General features: G+C 48.5%; 1 protein-coding gene and 1 long non-coding RNA gene across 2 annotated transcripts in view; one reads left to right on the forward strand and one right to left on the reverse strand.

Annotated features, from left to right (window-relative positions):
* TBX3 (T-box transcription factor 3) overlaps positions 1–8,757 on the reverse strand; it is a 26,495-nt gene extending 17,738 nt beyond the window's left edge. Inside the window, exons 1-3 of the mRNA XM_060683763.2 lie at positions 6,644–8,757; positions 4,684–4,951; positions 2,352–2,498 (exon numbers count right to left, since the gene is read on the reverse strand). Of these exons, the coding sequence (XP_060539746.2) occupies positions 2,352–2,498; positions 4,684–4,951; positions 6,644–7,038 (810 nt within the window). The 5' untranslated portion in view covers positions 7,039–8,757. The remainder of the gene's footprint in view (positions 1–2,351; positions 2,499–4,683; positions 4,952–6,643) is intronic.
* A 608-nt stretch (positions 8,758–9,365) lies between these two features.
* LOC132709655 (uncharacterized) overlaps positions 9,366–22,585 on the forward strand; it is a 49,915-nt gene continuing 36,695 nt past the window's right edge. Inside the window, exon 1 of the long non-coding RNA XR_009620634.2 lies at positions 9,366–9,781. This is a non-coding gene — a long non-coding RNA (uncharacterized LOC132709655). The remainder of the gene's footprint in view (positions 9,782–22,585) is intronic.

Consider the following 22,585-nt stretch of genomic DNA (forward strand, 5'->3'; position numbering starts at 1 on the left):
GGAGGAAAAGGGGAAGGAGGAGAAAGAGGAGAAGGCGAGTGAAAAGGAGAAGGAAGGAAGGATAATCATTGGGTGTCACTTCAGAGCAAAAAAGAAAATAAAATCTCACAGGTAATCCACCACTGAGTTTCGGTGGAAGCCCAATTGAGCGTAAGGGAGTTTAGATTTGAATGAACTCTTCGGGGAATTTCTTTCTTTCTTTTTCTTTCTTTCTTTCTTTCTTTCTTTCTTTCTTTCTTTCTTTCTTTCTTTCTTTCTTTCTTTCTTTCTATCTAGATGTGGGACCCAAGAACACACAGGATTCTCAGGACCTTCTGAAAATCCATTTCTCCCCGACTGGCAAGCCGGAGCCCTGCTTTTTAGGCTGTGACACGGAGGCCGTATTTCTACTCTACTTTCAAGAAGCTCCACTCCTCTTGAAGAGTGGCAAGTTGTTGACCAGAATGGCCTTCTCAGCATCTGCTTCAATTCGTAGACCTTTCAAATTTTTGGCTTGGCCACCGAGTAGGAGAACGGGGTTCTACTGGAGAGGAGGAGGTCTTAGTTAAGTCCCTACACCTGCAGACAGGTGAAGTCCTGTTCAATTCCACTCTTCTGCAGAAGGACCTTTTGACAAGCAAGCAGAGACCAAGGCGTGAAGGTTATCTTAGAGGAACTGGCTCCATTTCTTCCCTCTTCTTCCCCCTTTCTTCCTCTACCACTATCAAAGAGGATTTGGACCAACTCGGTTCCTTAGTGGCTTTGCCTTTAGGCCGCTTTCACCAGAAAGTCTGACAAACCTCGGACTTCACAACTGCCTCTTTTTCCCATCTTCCACACAATTTCTTTGCAAACCTGCTGCCATTTTGATTCAGAGGGCAGGTTGGCTCTGAATTGCACATATCACAAGGTAGTGAAAGCAATCAAACCAGCCTTCCTTCCTTCCCTTCTTTCCTTCCTTCCTTCCTGCCTTCCTTCCTTCCCTTCCTTCCTTCCTCCCTTCCCTTCCTTCTTTCCGTCCCTCCCTCCTTCCTTCCATGCGTCTGTTCTCTCTCTTTTCCTTTCTTCCTTCCTTCCTTCCTTCCTTCCTTCCTTCCTTCCTTCCTCTCTCCCTACCTTCCCCTTCCTTCCTGCCTTCCTTCCTTCTTTCCTCCCTTCCCTTCCTTCTTTCCCTCCCCCTTCTTTCCTTCCATCTGTCTGTTCTCTCTCTTTTTCTTCCTTCCTTCCCTTCCTTCCTTCTTTCTTTCCTTCCTCCCTTCCTTCCTTCCATCCATCCATCCATCCTTCCATCCCTCTGTTCTCTCTCTCTTTTCCTCCCTTCCTTCCTCCCTCCACTCTGGAACAAGCTTTTCCATTCTCGCAAGCTTGTGAAAACTTCACAAAAGGCCCCTTTACAAGCCGCTCGTTTAGAGTGAGAGAAACCCAATGAACAAAAAGGAGCATCAAGATCTGGTGTTAGGCACCGAATTCTTTCCCATGCTTTTCAGGCTACCTCAAGCTCTTACGTTCCACCTCTCCCATGCATAATCGGGGGGAAAATTTCAGCAGCTAACTAGCCAAGCCAACCAGCCACCGATTATCCCATATCCCGGGTGAGGACCCGGATTGTAGGGGCAATAAGCCAGCTTTGTATAGAACAACCCCGCTTAGAGGGGGGGGCGAAAGCCCTAATAAGCAGGTATATACAAAAAAAGTATGCAGGCTATTGCTATAATGCATTGTAAGCCACCCTGAGTCTCCGGAGAAGGGCGGCCTATAAATTGGACTAATAAATCAATCAATCCCATCTTTCCAAAGATTGCCCCTTAAATATTGCCAGTGAGTCAGCTTCTTCCCTCACCCAAAGGAAAATACCACCCCACCACCCCCAGAGACATATACAAACAACCAAGTCACTAACAACCAAAACAAAAGAAGTTCAAAGAAAAAGACGGAGAGATGAAGGGAAAGTCAAAACTTCCTTTTGGCTCCATAGCTCCAATGACCTTCAAGGAGAGATTTGAAGCCCTCGGCTTAGGCTGTCACCAGTCTAAGGTAGGCTCAGAGCCATAAATTCAATTAACACCCTTTTCCCATAATAATACCCCACTCCTCTTTAATGAGCTTGACCAAACAGGTATTTAATTCATGGTTTCTTTGAAGCGCGTGAAGGAAAAAGAGAAGAGAGGAGAGGAGAGGAGAGGAGAGGAGAGGAGAGGAGAGGAGAGGAGAGGAGAGGAGAGGAGGAAAAAGCAGAAGAGAAACCAAATGCCAGATTTTGATACCTGTATCTCCCAATCCTTCCTGCTCCAATCAAAGCCTTATCCGAGGCTCACACCGGTGGACATTCCCCCCTTCCCCACTCACTCCCTTTCCAACCTCAATCCCCTTACCTTATCGTTCTGATAGGCTGTGACAGCAATGAATTCCGTTTCCGGAAAGACATAAGTCCGGAATGTGCTGTAAGGTAGCTTCAGGATATCGTTGGCTCGGACGATGTGGAACCGAGGCTGGTATTTATGCATAGAGTTTAAGATGGTCTAAGGGAGAGGAAGGGGAAAAAAAAATAAGAAAGAAAAAGGGGTTGGGAGAACAAGATTTAATGGAGGGGAAACGGCGCACGCGTTATATCTAAACCACTCGTTTTTTCTAATCTACAGCCTGCCTGTGTAGCTTCCCCGAACTTTATGGGAGCAAATTTTGACATTTTTTACGAAGAATTCTACTTCCAACCAACTGCCCTCTTCCTCCCTCCCCTACTACAATTTGTAGAGATCCAGATCCAAGTTGCCTAAAATAAGAGAAAGGATCCCATCCGGGGAGAGCCAGAGCAGAGATACGTATGTCTCTATGCATGGATATATGTAAGATGATAGAGAGATAGATAGATAGAGAGAGAGAGAGACTAGCTAGCTAAGCTAGCTAGATATTCAATAAGAATATCTGGTCTGTTAATTGATTTTAAAGGGATAACATTGCGTGCCACCTCATTTTATATTGAAACTATTATATTTGGAGGAATGGTGATATGAATTGACTATTTGAAAAATAAAGTCTAACCGTGAAATATATTATTTCCATATGATAGTCAATAGAGGTTTTTTCCTTTCCTTCTTTCCTTTCCTTTCCTTTCCTTTCCTTTCCTTTCCTTTCCTTTCCTTTCCTTTCCTTTCCTTTCCTTTCCTTTCCTTTCCTTTCCTTTCCTTTCCTTTCCTTTCCGTTCCGTTCCGTTCCGTTCCGTTCCGTTCCGTTCCGTTCCTTTCCTTTCCTTCTTTCCTTTCCTTTCCTTTCCTTTCCTTTCCTTTCCTTTCCTTTCCTTTCCTTTCCTTTCCTTTCCTTCTTTCCTTTCCTTTCCTTTCCACTTTCCACTTTCCACTTTCCGCTTTCTCCTTTCCTTTCTCCTTTCCTTTCTCATTCCCCACTTTAAATAGAATTCAGTTCTTCCCAATATACAAAGGCCAGATTCTACCATTTCAGGCAGTTTCGCTTTGGAGATTCGCATGGTGATTTGATTTTTTTTTTTATTCAGCCGATTTGATTCTCCTTCTCCTCCCCCTACCCTCATAATTTTATTCTTCTCTCCCACTCCCTTCCTAAGAAAGCCGAACCCGATATTCTAACAGATCATCCATCCTAAGGCCAAAAGAGAGGGTTGATCCTCCCGCCCCAACTTCCTTTTAAAACCTGGAGTTTATTACAAAAAAAATCTGGAACCTACAATTTGACAGTCCATTTCAAGCGTGAGAAAAAGATTTCCAACCGTTTCTAATAAAGAAGTCTATTTTTTGCCCCGTTTCTCCAACAGGCCTGAATTTCTAGTCACCGTATTTTGCAAATAGCTAATAGTACTACTACTAGTAGTAGTACTTTTACTACTAGTAGTAGTAGTAATAGTAAAATCATCATCATCATCAACTACATGAAGGCCAGCATTATGTCAAGGAGGAAGATTAGTAGTTCAGGGAAAACTCACTAAGCGAATTAAAAGCACTTACAAATCTGTGTTTCTCTTAATACGAAGTAAACGTTTGCCCCATTTCTCCAATAGGCCTGAATTTCTAGTCACATATTTTGCAAATAGCTAATAGTACTACTACTACTAGTAGTACTTTTACTACTAGTAGTAGTAAAATCATCATCATCATCATCTACATGAAGACCAGCATGTTACGTCAAGGGGGAAGATTAGTAGTTCAGGGAAAACTCACTAAGTGAATTAAAAGCACTTACAAATCTGTGTTTCTCTTAATACGAAGTAAACCTTTGCCCCATTTTTCCAATAGGCCTGAATTTCTAGTTGCCCTATTTTGCAAATAGCTAATAGTACTACTACTAGTAGTAATGCTATTTTATATTATTATTGTTGCTAGTAGTAGCAGCATCAGCAATAATAATAATAATAATAATAATAATAATAATAATAATAGTAATCTACATGTATTGTGTATTTTACAAAATACATCAAGAAATTACAGCTTCCTGCAATGCCCAGAACATCGTATATTTTAAGAAGATACTTTGTCGATACCTAGGAAGCTGGCAGCATCCCATATCAACCATCAGCGCCAGTCAATGATATTTGTGATATATTTTTAGATGTTCAGGTGACTGAGTTTCATGTTTAATAAATAACAATAATAATAATCTACATGAAGACCCGCGTTATGTCAAGAGGGAAGATGAGGAGTTCAGGGAAAACTCACTAAGTGAATTAAAAACACTTACAAATCCATGTTTGTCCGAGATGTTGTTGGTCAGTTTCAGTTTGTGGAAGGTGACAACTTTTGACATCCACTGTTCACCCGTGGCTGGGCTATCCGGATGGATATACATTCTCTTCGGCATTTCGGGATCGGCTTTCCCAGCCACCATCCACCTCGAATTATGGAATTTATATCTACAGTCATCCGCGGCTACAATGTCCATCAATAAAATGTATTTTGCCTTTTTATCTAGACCCGTACACCTCACTTTAAAAGGTGGGAACATTCTCCTAGAGACAAAGAAAGTAGATATTATGTTATATTACATTGTTTTATTTTCTTTTGCTTCCTTGTTTCCTTCCTTCCTCCTTCCTTCCTTCCCTCCTTCTCCTCTCCCTCCCTTTCATTCTCCTTCCTTCCTTCCTTCCTTCCTTCCTTCCTTTCTTCCTAGAATCATTTGAAAATTCAACTGTTAAAGTCTGTTAGTAATACACGCATAGTAATACACAGGGTACGCTGTTCCTTAAAAGCTGAGCATTCAAGTCTATAGAAAAAAGTGGAGTGTTATATTAATATTATCAATTTATAATATCAACGTCTCACATTGGGGGGATGTCGTACCCTTCGCTTCCATGATTTCCAAACTTATTTTTTTCATGATTTCCAAATATCATTTCCAAACATGCAAAAAAAAATTTTTGCTGATTGGTGCAAATATTTTGCTGGTTAGAGTTAACCGAAGGGCCCAAAACCCCTTTATAGAAATCTCTGCACGGAAATCTTGTTGGGTTCCCATTGAGAAAAAAAACAACAATTTCCTCCAACACACACACACATACAAACAACACACAAACACATTGCAAACCCCTTCCCGCCAGTTTCTGAAGGGTTTTCTTTTCTTCGCCAATTTCAGGCCATTTTGAATGGATCTTAATAAATCCCTATAACCCTCCGAGACCTTAAAGGCAGCTCCTATAAGGGGAACATTCCCAAATATTATATTTTGTCCCAGCATTAAAAGAAAATAATTCAAGGATGGACAGCTTTTTCCTAATTCTTAAGGTACGCATTAAACAGGAAAGCCCTCCTTTGCGTTAAACAAGGACTGTTGTTGAACAGTTGTTGAAACAACAGATTGTTGTTACTTTAAACAACAACTGCAGTTTAGAAAGTTTTAAAAGAGGAAGAGGGGTGATTACACTGCAGGAAAAACAAGGATCCTTCCCTCCAAAATTTGATGTGCCAGAATTTAACAGTGAGGCCTAGGCGAGCCTGAGCCTCTTATACCTGATTTAAAAATCTGGGATTCAAAAGAAAAGGAACAGCTTTTATTGGAAGAAGAAAAAAAATCTCTCTCTCTTTTTTTTTCTTTCCCCCTTTTTCTGATCCTTTCCTTTCTTTCCTGGATTTGAATTTGGAAGCACCCAGCACCAGGCACCCAAGCGATTTCTTTTTTATTATTATTATTCAAAAAAATATTTTATGACCAGAAAAGAACCGTAGGCAATTTTTTAATGTTTTTTTTTTGGGCCTGAGTTCATGAGTTCATCCTTTTGCTTTTTCCTTCTCCAATTTTCTTGGAAGGAAACAAGCAAATCCCAGCTCTTTTTTTTTTTTTGCTGGAAGTAACCCGCTGGAGTTCTCGGAAAGCATCCAGCCGTAAAAAGTTTTTTTAAAAAACTCCGAGAGAACGCAAAACGCAGCCGGAAAACTTTCTCTCATCCCACCAAGACAGCCGAAGCAAGTTTGCGGGTTGGTGGGTGAGGATTTTGGAGGGGTCCTTTTGGGTAAAAGCATTGAGGCTTTTACGCAAGGACGGATTAGACTTCGTCCTTCAGAAAAGCGGCGAGGCCCCCCTTTTTCCGATCGTTTTTCCCACCCCCAACCCGCAGGAGAAGAGCCGGAAAGTTTCTCTTAAGAGAATCGGCGTGGAAAAGGCGGCTGAAAAGTCACAGCCCCCCGCGCGGCCGCCCAGCGCTTACCTTCCCGATTTGGTGATCACCATCTCGGTACCCCGTTTGTGAAATTGTTCCCAAAGCTCCTTGGCTTCCAGGTGGACTTTGGGGTCGTCTTCCACCTCTTCTTCCGGCTCCAGGGTTTTCAAAGGCCGCAAATGAGCCGCAGCTTGGTGGCCCAAAGCGGAAAAAGGGAGGCCGGAATCCGCCGCTCCAATGAGTTGATCCATGATCGGTTTGGTCAAAGCGCCGGGCAAGGAAAGCGCGGCAGCTCCGTTGGGTGGCAAGGCCAAAGCAGGGAAAAAATGAGGTTGGTGGCCCAAAACGGCGCTCATGGGGAAGTCCGGCGCCCGGTGAGGTAGGAAAGGGTGGTAAGCCATGGTGGTCCCAGGGATCACGGGTTCTCTCATGGAGAAACTCATTCAACACAGTCCCGCCGGCGCCGCGTCTTCTTCTTCTCCTCCTCCTCCTCCTTCTTCTTTTCCTTCTTCTTCTCCTCCTCCTTCTCTTCCTCCCTTCTTCTTCTTCTTCTGCTTCTTCTCCTGCACCGGGGCTTCGCAGCAGCCCCGGCTTAGACCAATGCCTCGATCTCCCTCCTTCCTCCGCTTGGCAGAAGGGACCGGTCCCGGAGAAAGCGGCCGAAGAGGCGAAGTCAGAGCTGGCCGCTCGTGAGAAGCGACCGTAAAGCGAGCCTCACCGGGGAATCCAGGCAGCCGGCGCCGAGATAGAGGCCATGGCCGCCCCCCACCCCACCCCACGACCGATCAAGGGGAAACTGGGCTCCGGCGCTTCGTCGCCCTTGGTGGAAGAAGCCTCTGTGTGTGCGTGAGTCTGAGTGTCTTGTATTTCCTGCGTGGGTCTATCTATCTATCTATCGGCCGACGCGCCTCCTGCTTAATGAGTGATAGGATCAGGGCTTTATCTAACTTCGGAGAGAATTGCAAAGGATCGGAGGCGCCTCTCGCTTTGCTGCGCCGCCGCCGCCGCCGTATCGGCGACAGGGAACAAGAGGGAAAGTTTAGCCGGGCGAAGAAGTGGGGGGAAAGTAGGAAGGAGGCGATGGGGTGAGGTGGACGGGGGCCCCGGAGAAGCTTCGGACCAGTCCCTGCTGCCGCAGAGGTCGCGCGAGGTCTGGGGGCCCGCTGGTCTTTCCCACCCACCCCCCCCTCCTCCTCCTCTTCTTCCCTTTTCCTTCTTTCCTTCCTTTTCTCTGGCCGGGATGGGCTCTCCTCCTCCTCCTCCCGCTTCTTAGTCCTTCTTCAATTCCTCCTGGCCATTCTCTTCCAGCTGCAGAGAACTGCGGAGAACTGGAGCAGCCGCCGCAAACAGCAGCGGTCGGCGCGGCGGCTTCTCATCGAAGCGCCCGGACCGAGGCGAAAGGAAGCAGAAGAGCCGGCGGGGCGGAAAACTCTGCGACCCTCCAAAAGGTGCCAAAGGCTGGCGCCTCCTCCTCCTCCTCCTCCTCCTCCACCTCCTCCTGCAGCCCCCGCGCAGCTGTCTCGCCCGGAGCCCCGCAGCCTTTCCTTTCTCCGTCTCCGGCGCTCTTCTCCTTTCCAGCCGGCTGGCTCGCCTCGCCTTCTGCCTCCCTCCCCCTCCCCGCTCCCTGCAACCTCCTCCGCTTGGCCTCCCCTGGTATGCGTGTGAGAGAGAAACCCCCCCCCTCCCCCGCCGCTCCCGCGAGGAAAGAACACGGGAGGCAGGGCAAGCCCGCGAATCAATGGACGGCTCGGCTCAGCTGCGCTGAGTCGAGGAAGCCGGAACGAGTTTGTGCTAAGTCGGGCCGCTTCCCTCCTTCCCTCCCCCCGCCGCCTCCTCTCCCTCCCTTCCTCGGCTTCTGCGAAGCAGCCAGCCAGCCAGAGGAAGCTCCCCGAGTCCCACGCCCGGGAGGGAGGGAAGGAAGGTGTGCGCGCGCCCGCGAGTGTGGATGGATGGGGGGGGTGGGGGGGAGGGAGGGAGGGAGGGAAAGCCAGCGAGTGCGCGCTCTGCTGGTGGTGATGGCGAGTGAGTGTGTGTGTGTGTGTGTGTGTGAGAGAGAGAGAGAGAGAGAGAGAGGGAATGAGAGAATGAGCGGTGTGGCAGGGCGGGCGTGCGCCCGGGTGTGAGTCTATCTCTCCCTCTAAGGCCGGCCGCTTCGCTGCGCCAGGTTGTAAGGTGGCCCTCGCTGGGCTTCCGAGCGGGGCGGGCGGGCGCCTTGATTGGCCCTTTGACGCTTTCGGACCAATTGGCTGGCTCCAGAGGCGTGGTTGTGACAGGTCGTGCGGATGGGGTGGGGATGGGTGGGTGGGTGGTGGGGGGAACGAGTTATAAAAAGAAGGTGTCGGAAACGGCAAAACTGCTTCCCCACTGCTCGGGGCCCAGCGGATCTGTCACCAGGAGCGGAGGAGGAGGAGGGGAGGGGAGAGAGTGGCAGCGGCGGCTGGAGTAGCAGCCGCCGGGGCCATTGGAGAGGCAGACAGGCAAGAAGTGTGTTTGGGGAGGGGGCAAACCAGGAAGGAAGGGAGGGAGGGAGGGACGCCTGCCTCTAGGGGGCTTGGCTCGCTCCAGCGAAAGGGAGGAGGGAAAAGGAGGAGGAGGAGGAGGAAGAGGAGGAAGAGGAGGAGGGAGGGAGGAGGGAGGAGGAAGGGGGGGGTTAAGAAACGCCCCTCCCTTTCTCTTTCTTCGCCCTTCCCCTGGCCCAGATTTCAGCTTGGGTGGGACGCCTTAGCCACTTCTCCTCTTGGGCTAGGTGGGAGGAGGAGAGGAGGAGGAGGAGGAGGAGGAGAGTGAAGGCACGTGTGTCTCGGCGAGGGTTGTAAAAGGTGAAAGGGCGCGTGGGGCGGGGCGAGCTGCTCCCGGCTTTCCCCGGCACACGCGCGTGCCTGCCCGCCCAGCCTACTACCCGATGGGGCAGCGTTCCTTTCTGCTCGGCTTCCACGCGCGTTTGTGCCTACGTCGCTCTCCCCTCCGACGAGGGCGGTCTATAAAGACTGGAGAAGCAGCGTCTGTGTTGGGTTTCCAGCAGCCCCGTTTCGTCTCTCTCTCTCTCTCTCTCCCCACCCCTCACCCACCCACCCACCCCAGTTGCACAAACACACGCGCGCCGCGCTCCTTCCCCTGATTCAGCGCGAAGGCTGCCGAAGGAACCCTCGCGCTCTACTCGCAATTCCCTCCCTCGAACCCTTCCTTGTGAGTATTTTGTGGGGTGGGGTGGGGTGGGATATAGGGGCTTAAACATTCCTGCCAGTATTGCATTCGCTCTCCTGGAAGCCAATGAGTTGCCTTAGACCTCGGCCTACCGCCTTTTTGGGGCCCTGCCCTCTCGGACTACTACTACTACTACAACACCCATCCCCTCCAGCGCAGCCCTGAGGGGCTAATGGGCGTTGCGATCTTCCGAAGCGGCAGGAATTAGGACCGGTTGCATTCCGGGAGAAGAGGAGAAGTAGGCGTCGGTAGGAGGAAGTGGGGGAGGATGGGGGTTGTAGTACAGATGGCCTGGAGGGGAGCCAGAGTCGGGAGAAGAAAGCGCCGTTCTGGGAGGGGGGTGAGGGAGAGGGAGAGAGAGAAAGAGAGAGAGAAGGAAAGGAAGGAAAGAAGAAAGAAATAGAAAGAAAGAAAAAAGAAAGAGGGAGGAAGGAAGGAAGGGAAAGGAAGGAAGGAAAGAAGAAAAAGAAAAAGAAAGAAGAAAGGGAGGGAGGAAGGAAGGAAGGAAGGGAAAAAGAAGGAAGGAAGGAAGGAAAGAAAGAGGAAGAGGAAGGAAGAGGAAGGAAGGAAGGAAAATGGAAATTGCACGTGGGGGCGTGAGCGCTTAAAACGCGTTAAACCAATGCAATGTGTAAGTGTCAACAGTGTGTGGGGGTGGGGTGGGCGACTCGAGAATAGGGACGGATTCGGGGTTCCGCAGCTGGGCGACCTCTTCAGACACCCCGAAAGGCTCGCGGCGCGTTTTTAAGGGACCAGGCGGATTTTCTGCAAGTGACTGTCGGCTCACCTCCCCCCGACCCCCTCCCCCTCCGATCACGCCAGTCTTGATTTCAACCCCCCCCCCTCCTTCCTCCTAGCGCCTACCTGCCGCCCCCCTTCCCCGCCCGCGATCCCCCGTAGGACCCCTGCAACTCAGAGGAGCCCTGCTTGGGTGAACCGCGTCTCTGAAGGATTTTGGCTTTTTCTCTCTCTCCCAAGTTCGCTCCACTCTTGCTAACCCACTCTAGGCCTCCCTTCCTTCGCTCTGCCCGCTTTTCAGGGTTGTTTAAACACCTCCGGAGAGGGGGGGGGTTCGAAGGAGCCCCCTTGTCTCCTCAATCCGCCCCACCCCCCCACCCGCCTTGGTTGGGAGGATGTTGGAGACCCGGAGTGTGAATCGCCGCGTCTGGAGGCTGGCTTGTAATCAGCTACGGGGGAGGGGGGGGGAGGGAGGAAGAGGGGCGGCCTGTCTGGGGGAAGGGAGCAAACGGGGGGCGGGTTTGCGCGCGCGTGTCTGTGGCTCTCCTTTCCCCCCTCCCCCATCCGCCTGGTATGTGGGGCGAACCGGCACAGAACGGGTTACGGCTCTCTTCCAATCTGTTGTGGGCGAGGGGCTGCATCGGAGACCCTGGCTTTTTGGGGTCCCAAAAAGTAACTTCTCTTTCTCTGGAGCGCCCTGGTTTCCCGCGGGGTGGGAAGGTCTCCGTGTGGGAGAGCCGAATCCGACGTGGGAAACATGGCTCCGTCTCGCCCCCTTTGTCGGGAGATGTCTGTGTGGGGACCCCCCGCCAGTAGGATTAGCTCAGAAGAAGCGCCGCGCAAACCTTCTTAAAGCTGGCTGCGCTTCGGGGTCAAATAGACACTTTGGGATCCTGAGCTCCAGCGGCATTTTATTTATTTATTTATTTAGGTGGGGGAGGTGATGGGGGGGCATTCTTCAGGATGTGGGAGGTAGGCCCGCACAATAACAGAAACAAACAAGCAAACAAACACAAATGTATGGAAAGGAGAGAGAGAAGAGACAGAAAGAGAGGAGAGAGGAGAGAGGAGAGACAGAAAGAAAGAGACGAGAGAGGCAGAGGCGAGGGAGGAGAGAGAGGAGACAGAAAAAGAGAAAGAGAGAGAAGGGAGAGAGAGGAGACAGAAAAAGAGAAAGAGAGAGAAGGGAGAGAGGAGAGAGAGAGGAGACAGAAAGAGAGGAGAGAGAGAAGAGACAGAAAGAGATGAGAAAGGGAGATGGGAGGGAGAGAGGAGACAGAGAAATAGGAGAGAGAGAGGAAAGACAGAAAGAGAGGCAGAGGTGAGGGAGGGAGGAGAGAGAGAGGAGACAGAAAAAGAAAGAGAGAGAAGGGAGAGGAGAGAGAGAAGAGACAGAAAGAGATGAGAAAGGGAGATGGGAGGGAGAGAGGAGACAGAGAAAGAGGAGAGAGAGAGGAAAGACAGAAAGAAAGAGAGGCAGAGGTGAGGGAGGGAGGATACAGAGGAGAGAGAAAAAGAAAGAAAGAGAAGGGAGAGAGAGAAGAGAGAGAGGGAGAAGCGAGGAAGGCAGAAAGGGAGGGGGAGAGGGAGGGAGGGAGAGACACAAGCGTTTTCTCTTCACATGCCTAAACAGACCCAGGAAAGGCCTACCAGCTGCCTTTCAAGGGGCAGGCCAAGTTTGTTTCACGTAATCTTGGTTAAGGGGTGGCGAGGGTTGTTGGTCTACCTCTGGGTTAGTGGAAGGGTTCCACAGACAGTTGTGTACACACACACACACACACACACACACACACAGGCGTTCATGAAGCCACACCAAAGATGCTGCCTTGAATCCAGCTCTGGTTTGATGTGTGTGTGTGTGTGTGTGGTTTTTTTTACAGAGATAGGCGAAAGATTGATAGGTTGATACCTATGGGGGAGGAGGGAGAGAGATGGAGAGATTCAAGGGAGGAGTGGATGGCAGAAGGCTTCCAAAGACTGGGCTAAAAGAGGCGCACAATTGTTTTAAGAAGGCCCTGCTAAGGTGCGAGAAACTGGCCTCGCTGCCTTTGGGAAGTTCTCCAGATAGATCCACGGGGTGGGGGGGGGGGACCCACGCGAGACACCAAACTCTCTAGAAAAGTGCCCTTGTGTGGCCGGTGGGTGGCAGGTTGTAAGGAAGGAGGGCGGCTCCTGGTAGGAGCCAAAGGTTTTTTGTTTTTTTCCACCAAGGCCTCTTTTTCCCTCTCCCTCTCCTCTCCCTCCCTCCTTCTCCCCTTCTCTTCTCTCTCCCCCTCCCTCTTCTCTCCCTTCCTCCCATCCCTCTCTTCTCTCTCTCCCTCTTCTCTTCCTCTCTCACCCCTTCTCTCTCTCTTTTCTTTCTCTTCCTCTCTCTCTCCTCTTCCCCCTCTTTTTCCCTCTCCTCTCCCTCGCTCCCTCTCCCCTTCTCTTTTCTTCTCTCTCCCCCTCCCTCTTCTCTCCCTCTCTCCCATCCCTCTCTTCTCTCTCTCCCTCTCTCCTCTTCCCCCTCTTTTTCCCTCTCCCTCTCCTCTTCCTCCCTCTCCCCTTCTCTTCTCTTTCCCCCTCCCTCTTCTCTCCCTCTCCCCCTCCCTCTCTCTCCTTCTTTCTCTCTCTCCCCCTCTTCTCTCTCTCCCTTTTCTTTCTCTTTCTCTCTCTCCTTTCCCCAGTCTCTTTTCCCCTCTCCCTTTCTCCTTCTCCTCTTTTTTCTCTCCCTCTCCTTCTTCTCTCTCCCTCTCTTCTTTCTCTCCCTCTTCTCTTTCTCTCTCTCTCTCTCTCTTCTGTCTCTTTCCCTCCCCCCTCTCTCTCCTTCCCCCCCCCGCCCTGCTCCCCCCCCCCCGAAAGAGATAAAAGGGATTGTGTGTTTGGAGACACTCAGGCCGTTTGTATTCGTCGGAGGGAGAAAGGAGAGGCCGGCTTTGGCGGCGGCGGCGGCGGCGGCGCAAATGCGGTCAAGATAGGAGCGGAACATCTAACGCGATTAGCTTTCCTAACGCTGCATTTTTCGAAGCGGTGGCTAAGAGCTCTTCGGCGCCAGGGGGCTGAAAGCCGGGCAGGAAACCGGCCTCCAGGATCATTTCCACCCCCCCGCCCCCCAATATCTTCTCCCCTTCCCTCCCGGTCGCCTTGAAAGAAGCCGAGTGGCCAGACAAACAAACACGCACAGACAATTAAGGCTAGACTAGAAGTTACCATTGGCCTTACAGACCCAACGGTCCAGAAAGCTACAAAACTCCAGTCTCTCTTTCTATTCTCTCTCTTTCTCTTCTCTCTCTTTCTTCTGTCTCCTTTCTCTCTCCTCTCTGTCTTTCTTCTCTCTCCTTTCTTTTCTCTCCCTCTCCCTCTCTTTCTTCTCTCCTTTCTCTTTCTCTCTTTTCTCTCTCTCTTTCTATTCTCTCTCTTTCTTCTCTATCCTTTCTTTCTCTCTCTTTCTTCTCCTTTCTCTCTCTCTCTTTCTATTCTCTCTCTTCTTTCTTTCTCTTTCTTCTCTCTCTTTTCTCTCTCTCTCTCCTCTGTCTTTCTTCTCTATCCTTTCTTTTCTCTCCCTCTCCCTCTTCTCTCCTTTCTCTTTCTCTCTTTTCTCTCTCTTTCTATTCTCTCTCTTTCTTCTCTATCCTTTCTTTCTCTCTCTTTCTTCTCCTTTCTCTCTCTCTCTATTCTCTCTCTTTTCTCTCTCTCTCTCCTCTGTCTTTCTTCTCTATCCTTTCTTTTCTCTCCCTCTCCCTCTCTTTCTTCTCTCCTTTCTCTTTCTCTCTTTTCTCTCTCTCTCTTTCTATTCTCTCTTTCTTCTCTATCCTTTCTTTCTCTCTTTCTTCTCCTTTCTCTCTCTCTTTCTATTCTCTCTCTTTTCTCTCTCTCTCTCCTCTGTCTTTCTTCTCTATCCTTTCTTTTCTCTCCCTCTCCCTCTTTCTTCTCTCCTTTCTTTCTTTTTTTCTCTCTCTATTCTCTCTTCTCTCTCCTTTTTCTCTCTCTTTCTTCTCTCTCCTTTCTCTCTCTCTTCTCTCTCTTTCTTCTCTCTCCTTTCTCTCTCTCTCTCTCCTCTCTGTCTTCTCTCTCCTTTCTTTTCTCTCCCTCTCCCTCTCTTTCTTCTCTCCTTTCTCTTTCTCTCTCTTCTCTCTCTCTTTCCTTTCTCTTTCTCTCTCTCCTCCTCTCCCTCCCTCTCTCTGTCACACACACACACCACACGGTCTCTTCCCCCACCCCCTCCGCACCCCTTCTCGGTGTCTATCTGCGTTTGTTTTCTTCCCTTGAAGCCACTGGGCCACGAAGGGAAGGAAGCGTGTGGGGGCAGTCCTCAACCCCCCCCTCCCATGTGATTCTTGGGGTTCTCATTCAAACCGATTCGTTTCACACCCTTGAAACGGGGTTGAAGGTCGCTCGCCGGGCGGACTTAAGATAGATGGCTCCTTCTCCGATTTAAAAAAATAAATAAATAAAAATCCTTCGCGGCCCTGAAAGCTTTTATAAAGTTGAGCCGGAAGAGAGCTGGGTTTCTAATTGACTGCGAAGTTCAGGCGGTTTTCCAGGCTGCGGTGGAAAAGGGTTTGTTTAGGGATTTTTTGGGGGGGGGATATTTTGGAAACTCCTATCCCAGAGAAACGGTCTGCTTAAGAACTAAGCAGGTGCTGCCCTAATGGGCTTTTGGTGGGCCCCGTTTTATCACTGTTTTTTCACACAGTATCCTGGGGTATTGTGTGAAGGGGCAGGTGGGGTATAGATTTTGAGGGTTGCATGTTTAAAGCAGAAAACAGAGACCAGGCCTTTGAATGAACTGTGGGCATCTAAGAGGCCTTCCTTCTTTCTCTTTTTCCCCCCTTTTTCATGTCCTTCCTCTCCCTCCCTTCTTATTTTTCACTTTTTCATATCCTTCCTTCTTTCCCTTTTCTCATATTCCTCTTTCCTTCTTCCTTCCTTCCCTCGCTCCTTTCCCCCATTCTCTTATGTTTTCTTCTGTCTCTCCTCTTTTTTTCTCTTTCCCATGTTTTTTCCTTTTTTGCTGCCTTTCTGCCTTTCTTCTCCCTCACTCTTTTCTCCTTTCTCAGTTCCTCCCTTTCCTTTTTTCTTTCTTTCTTGCCTTTCTTTCTTTCCTTCCTTTCCTTTTTTCCTTCCTTCCTTCCCTCCCTCCCCTTCCTTCCTTCCTCCCTCCCTTTCCTCCTTTTCCTTCCTTCCTTCCTTTCCTCCTTTTCCTTCCTTCCTTCCTTCCTTCCTTCCTTCCTTCCTTCCTTCCTTCCTTCCTTCCTTCCTGTCAGGTACAGGCCTTAGCTCCCGTCACCAATAGCACAAATTTCACTTTTCCTTCGATTTTCTTCTCCAGCCCAACAAATTGGTGAAAAACCCCTTTTTGCCCGTGAACAGTAAACCTCCCTGGATTTCATCCCCGGCGCGGGAGGATTCAGCCTAGTCCCCGTCCCTGCCTCGCTGCTCCCAGTTCGTTTTCTCGGCAAAAGCAGAAGCCTCCTCCTAAATTACAGATCTCGATTAGGGAATGGAGGGTGCAAGAGACCGTCAATGCGTCTTTTTTCCAATCGCCACCTTTCTGGAAAGCTTTTAAGGAAAAAAAGAAAAAAGAAAGGAAAAGGGTAACTTTTTTTAAAAAAAATGTGTTTTCAAAGGGGCTGGTGGAAATCGCGTCACGGGCGTATCTAAAGGAAGCCTGGAGAAAGTCCAAAGAAATCACCCCCCACCCCCCAAATCCGCGTGAGGAGGGCAGGACTCCCCCCCCACGTCCGTGTGATTTTATTTCATTTAAAAAGTCGGCCGAGCGCCGCCTCCCGCCTCCCACTCCCACCTCAAAAAACTCCCACTAGCCTGACGAGGTGGCTCAGTGGCTAAGACACCGAGCTTGTCGATCAGAAAGGGGGTCAGCAGTTCGGCGGTTTTAAGAATCCCTAGTACAGGTCTCCTGCGTGAGCAGCGGGGTTGGACTAGATGACCTCTAAGGACCCTTCTATCTCTGTTAGTGTTTACATTTACAAAAACGTAGATGGCTTGGACTTATTTTGGAAGGATTTACAGCTTCCTAAGGCTGGGAGGGGGGGGGACGGAGAGGGGTGACGGAGGGGGGGAGATCGGGGTGACGGGGGAGGGAGGTTGGGGCGCCGCTGCAGGGTACCCGGTTGGAGAAGGGACCTTGTTCTTCCAGCGACCCAGCCGGCTCCCTCTCCTCTCGGGCCCGGCTGGTTCCCGAGTTAGTTAGGCCTCCGTGTAACCTTCTTGGCTCGTGGTGTGTAAACTTCCGCCTTGCGGGAATGTCCTCTGGAGCTAAGCCCCCTGGAGACCCCAGTCTTCTGAAAGTGGGGGGGGGAGGCTGCGCTAATCTCGGATCAAAAGCGGGAAGGTGCGAAAGCGGCTTGGCGTCCCACTCCTCCCAGGAGCCTTTTAAACCCCCCCTTCACCCCCTCCCCGTCCCCGCTTAGGATAAATCTAACCTGGCGCCGACTGCGCGCTGGATGATTAATTCGCGAGCAAACAAGCGAGCGCGAAGGAAAAGAAGGCGCGGGGTTGGGGGGGGGGGGTTGGAGAAAGCCGCCGGCTCAGCCATATAAGTTAAATATTGGCCAGCGCTTGCAACCCCTCGCTAGCCTTAACCCGGCCGGCTTGAGGGGGTGGGGGTAGGTAGACTTAACGGAGGAACCTTGGTCTGCATAGTTAAAGAAAGATAGTGGGCGACGGGGTGGGGGGGTGGGAGAGCATGAAAGGAAGGAGGAAAAGCGAGAAGATGAGAGAAGGAGATTAGGGGTCTGGAGACTAAAACATATGAATAGAGTAGAGTAGAGTAGAGTAGAGTAGAGTAGAGTAGAGTAGAGTAGAGTAGAGTAGAGTAGAGTAGAATAGAATGTTCTATTCCATTCTATTTGAGTAGAGTAGAGTAGAATAGAGTAGAATATTCCATTCCATTCCATTCCATTCTATTCCAGAGTAGAGTAGAGTAGAGTAGAGTAGAGTAGAGTAGAGTAGAGTAGAGTAGAGTAGAGTAGAATAGAATATTCCATTCCATTCCATTCTATTTGAATAGAATAGAATAGAATAGAAATAGAATAGAATAGAATAGAATAGAATAGAATAGAATAGAATAGAATAGAATAGAATAGAATAGAATAGAATAGAATAGAATAGAATAGTTGGAAGGGACCTTGGAGGTCTTCTAGTCCAACCCCCTGCTTAGGCAGGAAATCCTACAGCACTTCAGACAAAAGGTAATCCAACATCATCTTAAAAACTTCCAGTGTTGGAGCATTCATATGAAGAATGGTGGAAGGAATTGGGTATTGGCTAGTCTAGAGAAAAGAAGGACTAGGGGTGACATGATAGCAGTGTTTCAGTATTTGAGGGGCTGGCCCAAAGAAGAGGGGGGGTCAACCTATTTTCCAAAGCACCTGAAGGCAGGACAAGAAACAAGGGATGGAAACTAACCAAGGAGAGAAGCAACCTAGAAATAAGGAGAAACTTCCTAACAGTGAGGGCAATTCATCAGTGATGAATGGTTTGCCTTCAGAAATTGTGGGTGCTCCTCCATCACTTAAGACTGGAGACTTAAGACCTGTCTGAAATGGTATAGGGACTCCTGCTTGAACAGGGGGTTGGACTAGAAGACCTCTAAGGTTTCTTCCAGCTCAATTCTGTCAATGTCAAGCTTTTAAAAAGTCCATTTTATATTTGGCAGAATAATTAGTGTTTCGGCGTTTGGCAGTGTTTCTTTGATCTTGTTGTATCCTTGTGGGTTGGAATAGGAGAGAAATACAGACTTATGACCACAACTGAAGCCGGTTGCCAAGCATCTGAATTTTGATCATGTGACCATGGGGATGCTGCAGTGGTCATAAGTATGAGAAATGGCCCTAAGTTACTTCTTAAAGTGCCGCTCTAACATTGAACGGTCACTGTTTGTGGTTTGGTGGCTGCAGTGCCTCAGATAGAAAGTCCCTACAGAAAGTGGTGAGGACAGTGGAGAAGATTATAGGAAGCTCGCTTCCTGTCATTCAGGATACTGCTTGTAAGTGCTATGTGCTTAGAACCTGAAGCATTGTTAGAGACCCTACACACCACTTTATGGTCTGTTTCAGTTGCTCCCCTCTGGGAGAAGGTTTCAAAGTATTTCTAGCAGGGTTACCAGATTCTGTAACAGCTTTGCTCCCTATGCTATCCGTCTTGTAAACTCGCAGGATTTGTTTCTCTCGCCATGTACATGTATACATCCGAACTAAACTGTTGCTTCACCGTATCATATAATATATGTGGGTATATGCATATTTATTTATTTATTTGTTTGTTTGTTTAGTCACCTCTATGTGGTATATATTGGAAATGGTGACCCTTTGAGAACTGTATGCAACAAAATTTCATTTTAACGTACACCAATTTATGTACATTCAAAGTGACAATAAAGTTATGGTGTTCCCAGTTGCAATGTCTGGCTGGGAAAGTTGGACCACAAGGAAGGCTGAGCGCCAAAGAATGGAGGCCTTTGAACTCTGGTGCTGGAGAAGACTCCTGCGAGTCCCTTGGACTGCAAGGCGACCCAACCGGTCAGTCCTAGAGGAGATCAACCCTGACTGCTCTTGAGAAGGCCAGATCCTGAAGAGGAAACTCAAATCCTTTGGCCACCTAAGGAGAAGGAAGGACTCCCTGGAGAAGAGCCGAATGCTGGGAACGATGGAGGGCAAAAGAAGAAGGGGACGGCAGAGAACGAGGTGGCTGGATGGAGTCACCGAAGCAGTCGGTGTGAGCTTCAATGGACTCCAGTGGATGGTGGAGGACAGGAAGGCCTGGAGCAGGGGTCTGCAACCTTAAAACACTCAAAGAGCCATTTGGACCCATTTCCCACAGAAAAGAAAACACCGGGAGCCACAAAAACCTTCTTGTACCTGACTATTTCTTGAGCGGCCACAAAACTGGCATATGTAGTTGAATACTTGGTAGTACAGTGGTTTAATGCACCCTGTTATTAACACAGCTGCCTGCAATTACTGCTGGTTCGAATCTCTCCAAGGCTCAAGGTTGACTCAGCCTTCCATCCTTTCTAAGGTAGGTGAAATGAGGACCCAGACTGTGGGGGCAATAAGCTGACTTTGTATAAATATACAAAAGGATGAAGGCTATTGCTTAGCGCATTGTAAGCCGCCCTGAGTCTCTGGAGAAGGGCGGCATATAAATCAAATTAAAAAAAAAATTAAATGTTCTGTTTTCTTCTGAAACTTTCTTTTCTTGGATTTATCCTTGGTTGGCCTACCGGGTGTTGAAAAGCTCAATAAATTGCATGCTGGGGTTTTTTTTCACATTGGTGGTTGTGATGCATATTTTGAGTGACAGGAAGCTGCAGCAGAGGGGTGAAAGAGCCACATGTGGCTCCAGAGCCGCAGGTTGCTGACCCCTGGCCTGGAGAAACACTGTTTATGGGGTCGTGATGGGTCGGACACGACTTCGCAACTACCAACAACATGTAGTGTATATTGGAAATGGTGACCCTTTGAGAGCTGTAATGCCACGAAATTTCATTTTAATGTACGCCGATTAGTGTACATTCAAAGGGACAGTAAAGTCACTCTAAGTCTAACCAAACTTAGGACCTGGTTATCTACGGGACCGCCTACTACCACCAATAGCCTCCCACCGGCCAGTACGCTCCCATAGAGAGGGGCTCCTCCGGGTGCCGTCGGTCAAACAATGTCGACTGGCGGCCCCCAGGGGGAGAGCCTTCTCTGTGGGGGCACCTACGATTTGGAACGAGCTCCCCCCGGAGATACGGAGGATCCCGGATCTTCGCACTTTCCGTCGCGCGCTTAAAACGTTTTTATTTCCTCAAGCTGGCCTGGCCTAAATCTTCTCCTTTTTTTAAATTTAAATTTTAAATTTTAAACACAAATTTTAATCTGTTTAATTATGGGGTACTTTAAAATTCAGCCTAAATCATTTAATTTGTTTTAATCTATTTTAAATTTTGTATCTCTGTGTTTTATCCTCTGGCTGTTCACCGCCCTGAGTCCTTCGGGAGAAGGGCGGTATAGAAATTTAATAAAATAAAATAAAATAAATAAACGAACTATTGTTAAATTGAGGATATTTTAAAACCCAGGAAACAAGCGGAGGAGGATGCAACGATCCCGAAACGGGCTGCCGAGCAAGTCTAGGGAGGTGTAAGAGACGAGTTTGATTGACCACGGGAGAAACTTCCCCTGACTGACACCTGCAAAAGGTGTGCTCCTGCCGTTTATAAATTCGTGGCCTAAAGATAAAACAAGTGGAACTCCCAATCCCAAGCAGCCTTTAAACGCTCCTGCGTGGCCAGAGATTAAGGGAGGATGAGTAAGAATCTTACTTCAAGAGGCACCAGGTGAAGACAGGTGAAACCAAGATTAACTCCCTGTTAGTTTTTAACTTTTGCTCCACCCTGGGATGAATCATCCTTGACTTTAGCCCAAGGGTTCTTGCAGTCAGAAAACCTAGCCAGCTAGATACTGTAAAAAAGCATGGAAATGAAATACGAAATAAATGTAATAATAAAGTATATGATATGGTTTTTTTTAGGGGATAAATGCCATTGTTAAATAAATGTTAGCTGAGAATAATAACACAATGAGATACAATAAACTGACAAAGAAGAGAAATTAAATAACTTGTAAATTTTGGATATGGGATTAAGCACAAAAGAATTGCAACCGATCGAGACACTTTCTGTAATTGTAATGGAGGATGGTTGTTTTATGTTTTGTTTAAAAATAAAAAAAATTTCAAAAAAAGAAGAAAAAAATCAAGGGAATAATAATAATAATAATTTTATTTCTATACCGCCCTTCTCCCGAAGGACTCAGGGTGGTGTACAGCCAATTTAAAAACACAGGACACAACAATAATTAAAAATTAAAATAATTTTTAAGTTTGTTATTTTAAACCATTTATGGGTAATCCTCGATTTACGGCCACCACGAAGACCGAGATTTACGTGGCTAAGCGAGACAGCGGTTAAGTGAACGTTGCCCTGTTTCACGACCTTCCTTTGACCCAGTCATTAAGCGAAGCGTTCAAGCGAATCACACGGCTGTTAAGTAAATCTGGCTGCCCCCCCTCCCCCGTCGGCTTTCCTCGTCAGAAAGTCGCAAAAAGGGGATCGCGCAACCCTGAGACTCTGCAACGGTCATAAATGTGAGTCAGTTGCCAAGCGTCGGATGACGCGGCCTTCGTAAGTGTGGAAAAACGGTCATACGTCGCTTTTTCCTTCCGGTGCCGTCGTAACATCAAACGTTCCCTAAACGAACTGTCGTAAGTTGAGGACTGCTTCTACAGGTAGTCCTCGACGTACGACCGCAATTGAGCCCCCCCAACATTTATGTTGCTAAGTGAGAAATTTGTTCAGGGAGCTTTGCTGCATTTTACGACTCTGTTTGCCACGGCTGTTAAGTGAATCTGGGTTCCTCCATCGACTTTGCTTGTTAGACGGTCGCAAAAGGGGATCGCCTGACCCCGAGATGCTACGACCGTCATAAACGGTGAGTCAGCTGTCAAGCATGTAAATCACCTGACCGCCGGGATGCTGCAATGGTCATAAGTGTGAAAAACGGTCGTAAGTCACTTTTTTCAGTGCTGTTGTAACTTTGGTCACTAAGTGAAACTGTCGTAAGTCGAGGACTACCTGTAGCCGTGTTTGACTCTTGGTGACTTTTATAGGCAAGTGCTCTCCGTGTTCCCCTGTCAATCACAGCTTCTTTCAATTGTTGTACAGCAGTGGCCAAAATTGTGGAAACCTTTTGGGAAAAGTGTATTTTTTGAGGTTTGATGGCTAATTACACCACTTTTTTGGGGGTGGGGAGTTTCAAGATCATCCTATTCCACTGCTGGAATGGCCTGGGAAGAGCCCAGACCTTATTTAACCCAATGTAAAATCTATGGAGCTGATGAAAGAAACTGGTTAGTCAGAAGCGACCCAGCAATAAAACCCAGTTAATAGAAGCCATCATTCCATCTTGGTTTCACATGAGAACAGCTGCAAAACTAAAAGACTTTGGTTCACTCCGTGGGAAGACGTTGTAAGGCCGTCATTCGTGCTAAAGGTTACAC

This window comes from Pantherophis guttatus, chromosome 17, assembly GCF_059756535.1.
Source record: "Pantherophis guttatus breed Tessera chromosome 17, ASM5975653v1, whole genome shotgun sequence".
Lineage (NCBI taxonomy): Eukaryota > Metazoa > Chordata > Lepidosauria > Squamata > Colubridae > Pantherophis > Pantherophis guttatus.